At 42.3% G+C, this 10,831-nt stretch overlaps 1 protein-coding gene across 4 annotated transcripts in view; it reads left to right on the top strand.

Annotated features, from left to right (window-relative positions):
* LOC102387707 (meiosis-specific coiled-coil domain-containing protein MEIOC-like) overlaps positions 1 to 9,217 on the top strand; it is a 29,539-nt gene extending 20,322 nt beyond the window's left edge. For all 4 annotated transcript variants that reach the window (XM_025211640.1, XM_025211641.1, XM_006030064.3 and 1 more), the window contains 3 exons: positions 2,219 to 2,353; positions 2,471 to 2,651; positions 8,532 to 9,217. In XM_025211640.1, coding sequence (XP_025067425.1) covers positions 2,219 to 2,353; positions 2,471 to 2,651; positions 8,532 to 8,785 — 570 coding nt within the window. In that variant the 3' untranslated portion in view covers positions 8,786 to 9,217. The remainder of the gene's footprint in view (positions 1 to 2,218; positions 2,354 to 2,470; positions 2,652 to 8,531) is intronic.
* Positions 9,218 to 10,831: the final 1,614 nt, after the last annotated feature.

Here is a 10,831-nt window from a genome sequence, read left to right as displayed (position 1 = left end):
TTGGCCCACGCCCAAAAGGGGTCAAAATATCCCTGCCAGTGGCTGTGCAATGACGTCGGCCAGTGCCTTCAGCATCCTCGAGTCCGAGGGTACTCGAGTACCCTCGAGTCTCGAGATCATCGAGTCCAACCCCCTGCCTGGGCAGGAAAGAGCACTGAGGTCAGATGACCCCAGCCAGATGGCTACCCAGCCTTCTCTTAAAGACTCCCAGGGTAGGGGAGAACACCACCTCCCTTGGGAGCCCATTCCAAATTTTGGTCACCCTTACCATGAAGAAGTTTTTCCTGGTATCCAGCCTAAAACTGCTCTCTGTCAGTTTGTGACCATTGCTCCTTGTTACCCCAAGAGGTGCCCTGGCGAACAGAGCATCTCCAATCTCTTGCTGCGTCCCCCTAATGAATTTGTAGGCGGCCACAAGATCTCTGTCTTCTCTTGTGGAGGCTGAAGATGTCCAGGTCCCTACGACTCCGAGATCCCTTTCCATGTCTGTGCTGCGGAGAGGGTCACTTCCCAGCTAGGTGTGCTGGATATTTTTGTGCCCTAGGTGCAGCACTCTGCACTTGTCCTTGTTGCACTGCATCCTATTGTGTACTGCCCACTTTTCTAACCTGTCCAGGCCTGCCTGAAATCATTCCTTACCCTCCGGAATGCGCACTTCACCCCCACAATTTAGCATCGTCTGCAAACTTGGACAGAGTACACTTCGCACCCGCATCCATGTCACTGATGACAGATTCTTGTGGCTCAGTATTCAACTCAACACAAATTGAGGCAGGGCCAGGAAGAAGAATTAGTGGTCATTTTTATCAAATCTCAAATGTCAGCGGTGTCCCACTCCAGAAATGGATTCTTTTGGCTATGTTCAGACTTTATCTGCCCTGTATTTGGTGTTTCCTAGTCCGTTCTCACGTGCAAGTTTGATGTCCATGTGGATGGTCTCCTTTTCAGGGTTGGCATCATCTTGAGGCACTTATGTTTTACTTGAGACTATCCACGGGGCATTTCAAGCACATTATCAGCATTAGTTGACGTGATCTAATGCATTTCCTAATAGTCTCAGTATTTGACCATCTGAGGGATTTGAATGAAGTAGTAGGCTGATCAGCAGGGATCCTGGTTTTCTCTGATTTAAAAAAATCCCCAGTTTTCAGTTAACCCCCCCCAAATCCACATTTTTCCATGATCAAAATGAAACATGCATATAGATATACATCTGTATATTCATGGTGTTTCATTTTAATCATGGGAAAAATGTGGATTTGGGGTGACTTTTTAAACTGAAAATTGGGGATTTTTTAAAATCAGAGAGAAATGTGGATTTGGGGTGACTTTTTAAACTGAAAATTGGGGATTTTTTAAAATCAGAGAGAAATGTGGATTTGGGGTGACTTTTTAAACTGAAAATTGGGGATTTTTTAAAATCAGAGAGAAATGTGGATTTGGGGTGACTTTTTAAACTGAAAATTGGGGATTTTTTAAAATCAGAGAGAAATGTGGATTTGGGGTGACTTTTTTTTTTAAACCAAAACTTGGGATTTTTTTTAAATCAGAGAAAACCAGGATCCCTGCTGATCAGGCACTTGACTTGGGCATTTAAACCTTGTGTTGGTGCAACAGCTAGAGTTTTACCTTCTAGGAACAACGTTTGCTTGAAGCTAGGCCTGCTGTTTTTACTTTTTAAAGGTAGTTTTGTTTGGTTACATATGTTGCCTCTATTAGGTTGTACTTGTAAATTGGGTAAATGTCCTTATTTTTACTGCCAAAAATCAGCTTTGTAGTATTTAATCCTGACTTGGGCTGTGAATGTACACAAAGAATAAAACTGGCAGGCACATTTCTAATGTATCTAAATATTAATTTAAAAGAAAAGCTTACGCCAGTGATTCTCAACCAGGGTGCAGTGAAACCCTTTTAAGGGTGTCATGCAGTATTAGCACTGTTAGGAGTAGAAACACTTGCATATAATTCACCAGATAAAACCAAAGATTTCAAATGAGAATCCAGAGAATCAAAAATGTTTTGACTAGTTGTGGTCCCGAGATCTCTGCAAGAGAAGAATTGCTCTTTTATTTTTTCCGTAGTCAAAAAATGAGCGAAAGCTAAGAGGTGGTGTTTTCTGAAGAGTGCTTTGAATCTAAAAAACCGTGGGAACCATTATCGTAGATGATAGAACGTCACTAATTGCTAAATATTTTAAACAGATGTGTTTTCTCTTTAGGCTGAGGCTGATCTTGCAAGAAATTTTCCAGGAAAGCGGGTATCTAGCTCAAATAACACTCCTGTTTCTCGACTTCCTGCTAACCCTTCAAGAGTGGATCGTTTAATTGTGGACCAGTTCCGGGAACAGGCCAGAGTAAGCTCGGAGTATTATTTGGATGTCGGTAGTATCAGATGATAAATGTGTGCATTGGTTTGTTTTCCCCCTGGACATTTAAGCACTTAATGTTGGTATCTTCCAACCATCCATTAGGTACTCGCCTTAATAGGAAAAATGGAAAGGCTTCAAGGTAGTCCGGTCCATGGTAACATATCTGCTACTCTGGAGCATCATTTAGAAGCCATCCACATTACACAAGCAAGGCGTAAGGATGAGATCGTTAATGCTGCTAGTCTGCAGAGACAAGGAGCGCCTCGTTATAATAGTGAGAAAGGTAAATGCTTTGTATTATTTGGTGGTTCTCAAAGCTTTTAAAAGATCAGCTATGCAAATGTGGTAGCACAATCCCTGTTAACAGGTTTTAAATATTGCAACTTCGAAAAAAGACTTGCAGCCTTTGACACTGCCTTCCTGTGCCATGTACCTTTTTAAAAAGGAAAAATAAACTTCTTCCTTTGCATCGGGTAATTTCTGAGAGCTTACTCAGTTTTTACTGTCACTGTTTTGTTTTTTTGTTTCAGCTAGAAAATACCTTTTTTGGGGGAGAGAGAGAGGTCTAAACGGTAAAAGAAAACAATCTCGGCAATCTTCTTCATATTAAATAATCTTGAGTTTTTTATCTTTGTACTATTAAAGTACTAAGTGATAATGAGGTTCATTCCTGCAAAAAAAAAAAAGTAGACTATGATTGAAAAGGGATACTTAATATGACGAATCTACTAAATCGTGTCCCTAATTTCAGGCTATGCTCATTTGAGCAAATGCGTAGTTTTTTCATTAATGGTGATTTACAGCAGTCTTTTGTTCTTGGCTTACGCAGTGAAAATTGTGCAGCAGTAGATTGCTCTTGAATGGATGTTTTATCTGTCACAAAACCACCACAAATTTGGCATGATTTGTAACTTCTGTTGAGGAATAGCAAGAATTGTTATGCGACAGAAGTCAAGTGCCTTGGCAGCGCTACATGGAGGAACTTGCAACGTGCTTCATTTCTGCCTTTGTCATGCTTGGCTCTCGCTCAGTGCTTTGTCTACTGTTCTGTGATTTGCATCAGATTTGCTCTCCTCCTAGCACTCCTGCCTTCTCAACAAGCTACGAAAACGTTGGCTGCGAGCATTTAGCATTGCTCTACCTCGTTTAGGTTGCTTACTAAAGAGCTTCCTAATTGCCAGGAAGCTAACCAGTTGTTGTTGTTGATATATAAATAAACTCCTCTTTGATAGCTTCCTTATTTTTGTGCAAGGAGATTGCAATCTTATCTTGCACATTCATTTCTTTGTAAAATGAACATGAAGATCAAAAGACCGCTCCAAGGACAGTTTATAGTCAGAAATGTGCCGAAGGGCAGCTTTGTCTTTAGTATTGCTTTTGCATCTGCTGCCTTTACCTGAATCCAAGATGACTCTCAATTTAAGACAGCCTCCCAAGAATTGGATTTTGTACATGGAGCATTTATAAATTAATAATTTTCCATGTACAATATCTAATTATTGGAGGGTCGTTGTAAATTAATCTTCCCACTGGTGGAGCAGGGAAAGCAGTGGCAGGGGGGAGGCAGTAGGAGGGCAGGTGGTGAAGAGGCAATGGGGGAGAGGCAGGTGGTGGGGCATATGGAGGGGGAGGCAGTAGAGGGCCAGGTGGTGGTGAGGCATTGTGGGACACAGGAGGTGGGGGAGTCAAGTGTCCTGTCCCCACTACCACTTGCCCCACCCTCCGCCCCCTCTGCCTGCCCATGTGCCCTAGTGTCTTCCCCCCAGATGCCCCCCCGGCTCCTCTGCTGCCCGCCCTTGCACCACCACTTACCCTGTGGCCCCAATGCCAGCAGGGCTCTGGCACCAGTCTGGCCCAGTGCACGGAGCTCATGGCTGATCCCTCCTAGCCACACAGCAGCTGTTGCAGCAGCTCCAGCCCAAACTGCTGCCATTGCTGCTGGTAGTGGGCTGGGCTGGGCTGGGCTGGGTCCGGGGCAAGCATGTGCTCCATGCCCTGGGGCAATATGGGACCAGAGCCGTGCTGGAGCTGGACCCAGGCAGTAGGGTGTTGGGTTGAGGAGGCTTCAGGAGGGAGGGCAGAGGCAGCAGGGGGTGGGCAGCGGTTGCGGCTCCAAATCCGGCCCCCAGGTCAGGGCTGGAGTCTGAGCCGCAGCAGCCACCTGCCCCCCACCACCTTGTACACAAGTCCAGGACCAGGGGCTTTCCCCACATTTTAAATGGGGGATATCATCTTGGAATTAAATAAATATGGTATTACTTTCACATTCATTTAGCTAGACTTAAACATTTACGCACTTAAATTTTTAAGACGGCAGCTTGTAGAACGAAGCTCAGTACTATGATCTAATTTGGCATCGAGTAGAACTGCTTATTTTTCTAATCCAAGTCAATGACTGGACATCCTAAGCAGGGCTGAAGGTGCTTTCTACCGCTTTAGGATTCACTGTTTAATACTGGATCCTAAGACTGGATGGATCTGTTTAATACTGGGCATAGACAGATCGTTTGTTGGGAAGTCAGCCTTAGTAGAAAGGACCCATTTAGAGTTTTAATCAGCATTTCCACGGAGATGTTGTTATATAATAAAACAGAGTGTTTCCCTGGCATGTGATAAAATGGTTTTCAGAAAGTTCAGTTAAGGTCAGGGTATTCCAGTCTCTGATTTTTTGGAACAGTAGATTTTTTTTTTTTTTAACAATATTTATACTTATATTATCATTTATTGTAAATTTGAGACCATCAGTACCCCCCTCCCTAATGGGTAAAATGACAACTACCACGCAGCGTCATAATTGTCCTACTGGTTCTGCTAGGAACTTAGCGTATAGGGCAGGGAAACTCAGCCACCAGCACAGAAAACTTCACTGCTTGCTAGCCAGATTGTTGGTGGCTCTGAGGAAGGGTTGCAAGCAGAGGATCATTTTGCCCCAGCTTGTATATACCCTTCATTATCCTTGGATGGTGCTGTAGTCCCTGTGCCCTCTATCTTGACACTAGATGACTACAGGAGTTCCTGAAGTTGATTCATGTAATGGCTGACACACTGGGGATCCTGGAGCTTGTGTGACATTGTTCTTCCCCCTTGACATCTTGTAATAATACCCCATTAGCGAAGGACTTTTTGAGTTAGTTAAATTACCCTGCAAGATGCCTGCTTTTCTGGAGCTTGTCATGTTCAAGTCTCTTACCAGAGCTTCAAGCTGTTGCTATATTCAATAGACACTGCTGTGACTAGGAGTTACTGCAGTGGATGGAAGACAGCCACCAGAAAGCAGCATCCAAATACCAATGGCATGTCTGTACTCCTTCCACAAAGCAGTTGAGAAGGCTACCAAGAAACACAGCTTTGCCTCCTCTGCATGCAGCAAACTGAGAAATGAGACTGACTGTTCTGCAGGTTACTGTGAGCACCTCCTATTGCAGCTCTTGAGATCTGTCCTTAGCATGTCTGTGTGGAAGGTGTGTGCGCACCTCTTTTCTGCGTTTGGCACGTGTGGAGTGGGAGTAGAGGGGCAGGGCATACTCTTTTTTCCAGCAATCCCAGAAGTGCCGCCAAAGTGGTAAAGACGTACCCTGAAAGTAAAGGAACCCCTCAAAAGATTCGACATCAAGTCTCCTCCAAATGAGAATTTTCAATAACTGAGCTGTGCTGGTTACGTACGAAGATCTTAATGAGGCTTTTGTGGCTACATCCGATGGCAGCGTTTTTTAAAATGAAGAGGAATTAAAGCGGTTTGTTGCAGAAGGTGAGGTAGGGGCATGTACAACCACCCAAGCTGCCCTCAAATGCTGCAGTTTCTGCATTTGTTACTATGAGGAGATCTTTATATTTCTAGCCACTGGGGATCCCTAACAGAGTACAAACATCAGATTTTCTGTTCTGTGGGATGTGAGCTTTTCATTGCCAACACAGAGGAAGCATTACGCTCTCTTGTCATGCTAGGTTGCTTAGGGATTTAAGCATCTGCGCTGATTTGAGAGTGCTTGAGGCCTCATTGGCAACAATCTTCTTGTACCCAACATGGAGAACTATCAGCAACACCCCCAAAAAGCTCCAAAGTCAACTGCTTTCATTTTCAACTTCATTGGGCCAGCCATGTCATCCGGATGTCCAACTCCAGACTCCCAGCTCAGCCAAGGCGTATGCTCAAGAGGAGGGCAGAGGAAGCGCTTTAGGGATGTCCTCAAGGCCAACTTAAAAAAATACAACATCAGTATTAACTCCTGGAAGACTATCTCTCGGGACTGCCCCAAACAGAGGAAGAGTCTACTGCAGGGATCTCAGTACTTTGAAACCTCGCGACAACAACAGGAGGTGGGAAAGGTAGGCTTCATCAGCCATCTTCAGTCACAAAGCTAAGACAATCATGGAAGACGATCATCCTTGACTGCGAGGGATTGCTGAAGAAACTGATGATAATGGCTTATTGGCCATTGTCTTCACAGAGACAACAGATTCTGACTTCTTAGGAGCATTATACAGATTCTTTGGAATCTTCTAGATATGTCGTCTGTATTCAGAAATTATTTCAAGTCTGTGGCTCTTAAATGCTATATCTTTATGTACAACCATTTCTTGGAAATGCTAGAGGTGAGTTAGTCCACCCAGTGACTCCCACCTACTTCGTACTTTGGTTTACATCACAAGTTTGCCCTTCACTATCGCTCGGCTTGTTCCCTGACCTATCTGGACTGTTCAGTCTCTGCTACTTCTACCATCTTGGCCTCAATTGACCGAACACAGCTTATAGCTAGATTGCTTAGAAAACGGAATATTTCATACTAGGCAATAGTTAACCAGGTCTAACTCTGTGAATAGCACTTGGGCATGTTTTAGCAGTTTCTGTGGAATTAGAAAAGGGTGACTTGGCCTCGGTTCAAAAAATGTCACCTATGTATAAGAGGCTATGCCTATATCCCGTTGGATGGTGCAAGGGAGTATTCCTGTGAGAGTATGCCCTGTCCACTTCCTTCCACTCTGTGCTCCTCCATGCTAAAAGCATGTTGTATGGTTCCTTTTTTGGCATATGCCCAAAGCGTGCCTACCACTGTTTTAAAGGCGACTACACAACATTTCATCATCCTGCATTGCATTCAAAGTGGAAACAGTTGGACGGCACATTGTCTTCATGGTAGTCCTCCCTAACACAGCCTGAGCAGTAAAGACACCACTAGCTTACCGCAGGTATTGTCCAGCTGCTAGCCTAAGTGGGGAGAGTAGAGAAAGAGGAAACCTAGTCTCATATGGATATTTAGGCTGTTTCCAGTGGAGACTACTGGTGACTGGAGTCAACTTGGATGATCTTGCTGTCACTGCTGGATGAAAAGATTCATATTTGAAACATTTGAATTTTTATTGCTTTACACTAATTGAATACTAATCAAGTTCAATAGAGCATTCAAAGGCTGGTGAGGCTTGTCTTACTTAGCAGCGGCATCACCATCGCTTGGTTAAAGGAATCAGCACAGATGTCACAAGTAAGTTATCGGTGTCATCTTGAAGATTGCTATAAAGAATTTGCTACTTCTGCTTTGTACTTTGGAACTAGCTGTATTGATTCTGGAATTAGAGTTGAGCTGGCAGCTCGTGCATCGGGGAAGCTCTAGTATCTGATTGCAGGTACATCCGTATGACCTCCCGCTGTACCCAGGAGAGCTCGCAAGAATCCAGCCCCATGCACTTGCTCTTACTTGTGCTTGCCCAACCTCAAGTAGGTGACTTGGGGTCTTTTCTGGACCATGCCTTCAGGACCCCATCTCAGCCATCTACTCTGCCTAACTGGTGGGCTTGGGTGCAGGCAGAGTAGGAGCAAGTTGCCTAGCCTTGATTCTTGGCATCTGTCCCAGGCTTGCCAGGGAGCCAGTATAGATATGTCCTGGTCTAAAAGAAGCATTAGAAATATTGCTCTGCAGTAACAAATACAATCTTTCTTGAGCAAAATGACGTTCTAGTAGGAGGCAGGCCATGGGTAGCACACTACGGACTGGTGCCATTCTGCCCCGCATTTTGCCCGACTTAAGACCTGACACAGCTTACTATCTCTCTCTATAGCCTAGTACTAATTGTTGGTTCAATTCAAAAGACTGTCTGGACAGTGGGTACTGTCACGTTTATGTAAAAGTCCTGTTGTAACCTGGCTTTGTATTTTTTGCCTTTGTAGATGTCCTTGCTCTGGCAGTCGCCATCAAAGAATTAGCTGTCTCCACACGCAAGGCTCGTACCGCTTTATGGTGCGCGTTGCAGATGACTCTACCGCAAACTTCCTTGAGCAGTCCCGTAAAACAGGAGGAAGTTGAAAGGGCGCTAGAAGAGCTTTGCCCTAGGAGTGCAAGCACGCAAGAAAAAAGTGCAGGACACGAAGACAAGGGAAGCAAAGAAGAAAAACCTGAAGAACCAATGCAGATTTTTGAATAATAGCAAAAAAATTACAAAAAAAAACAAAAGGGGGGAGAAGGAATAAGTGCATTGTAATGTACTAGACATATTTTTTTGCTAGGTTATACAAAACGAGAATAACATAACCGATCAGTACTGCAGTTTTATTACTGTGATTCTGGTGTCGCGACACACTACTTGTAATAGTGTTACTGAAGTTTTAATATTGCTGGTATACTGCAGTGTCTACTTCATAAAATAAGGATTTTATTAATAAGGGGAACTGGGCAGGAGCTGAGCATTTCCTTGACCACTTGCCCCAAGCTCTGTGTCGGTTATGACTCAAGTCATCAACTGAGTAACCAGTGAGTGGCTAGGCTAATTTTTTCATTTGTTATACAATGTATCCTATTTTAGAAATGCCATTTAAGAGTTATTTTATAGTTGTTGGCCTTTTTTTTTTTTTTTTTTTTTTTTTTGCATCGTTATGTAGTTCTTTTAAGTGCCAAAATGATTGCTAAATAATCTAATTTTCTATCCTGTCACTCCACACTGAATGGTCCACACTTTTATGCATTATTATTGTGACAGGGTGTCTAACCTTTCAGGTAATTGCCAAAAGCGTGATGAGAATAATCGGTGTTTAATGATGCTTCAGCAAGTTGTGCTGCCAATCTAAACCAAATTTTCCCACGAAGTTGTCCTTGTTACAGAATTTTAGATTTAAAAAATGATGGAGACTTTAGAGTTGTATTAAATGTTACATTAAGAGAGATGTTGGCAGGTGATATAAATGTATCACTCAGGATTAGAAAAGTTAGATTTACTGATGCCTCGATGGGTTAAAAAGAGTAACAATATAATTTAGTATGCACTTAATTGAAATGATGTGGTTATTAACATACGTTTATGGTACTATAATTTTCTGAAACATTCCGTATTTATTTTAATGTTTTAATTGTATGTTTATTTAAAAATCTATTTTAGTAATATACAGTTGGGTCTTTTGCCAAACCGTCCTAATAATCATAATTAACAATTTACTCAGGAAATATGTATATTATATATAAATATACACATGGTATTTAGGGATTTTTGGGGGGAAGAGATGTTTGCAAAATATTTACATAAAGCTAACTATATACTAGGTTACCAAAGCTGTTTAACTGATTTGTTTTAGCATGAGAAGATTTCATATATTTAATTGCTATTACTAGTCGTCATCCTGTGGCTTAGACAATCAGAAGTGTTATGTATCAATGTGAATGTACAGGGTGAGAATTAGAAAAGGAAGAGTAATTCACGTTTTGTTCTTATTGCACTAATTATAAGTATTTTAATGCTTTAACAATCGTGTCTTAATGTTAGATTGTCTCTTAAAATGTACTAATAACCAAGTAATGGTCTTAGGTGTTAGTATGTTGATGGACAGCTTTTGAAGAGCAGCTCGTGTTTTAAAAATAATTATGCTGAGGATAGCAGGAAAGGCTGAGAGACTCCAGAAGAGAATTGATCTGTGGTCCATAATGTTATGATGTTGAATTTTGACTTTACGCGTAAATGCAGAATCCTGTTTCCACATATATGTACCTGCTAAATATTTCAGACAGTCCGTAGTTTTGGACCTGTGAATGTTTTTTTTTTGGTTTTGTTTTTCCCAGAACAGATGTAGTTTCATAGTACCGTTATTAACAGGGATGAGGCAATGAATGTGCAGTTATGTAGAAGCAGCCCCGTTTTGACCTGCTGAGTAAAAACGAAAAGAAAAAAAAAAAAAGAAATCTGATTGCAACTATGCTCCGTGTTTTGTAAGGAAAACCCAATTCAGCTCACCTGGATATTTTTTCAGTCTTAGTCTAAACCTAAAAGTCCGTTCTAAAGAGAGTTAGTTCACTGCAGTGCGAGTGGGTTTTCTGCATGTGTGCGTGTGCAGTTTTATTTGCACAAATGAATTTCAGAAGGTCAAATAGGCTTTTGTGAGAAGTTAGCTGTAGTCTGTAGTCTAAAAAAACGCCCGAGTTACAGTATTTGAGTTACTGATGGGATTTACGTGTTTGATTTTGATGATTATTAACAGGAAATCAG

Source organism: Alligator sinensis, unplaced genomic scaffold, assembly GCF_000455745.1.
Source record: "Alligator sinensis unplaced genomic scaffold, ASM45574v1 scaffold1398_1, whole genome shotgun sequence".
Classification (NCBI taxonomy): domain Eukaryota; kingdom Metazoa; phylum Chordata; order Crocodylia; family Alligatoridae; genus Alligator; species Alligator sinensis.
Note: the sequence above shows the minus strand (reverse complement) of the source record. Positions and strands in the feature narration are given on the sequence as shown.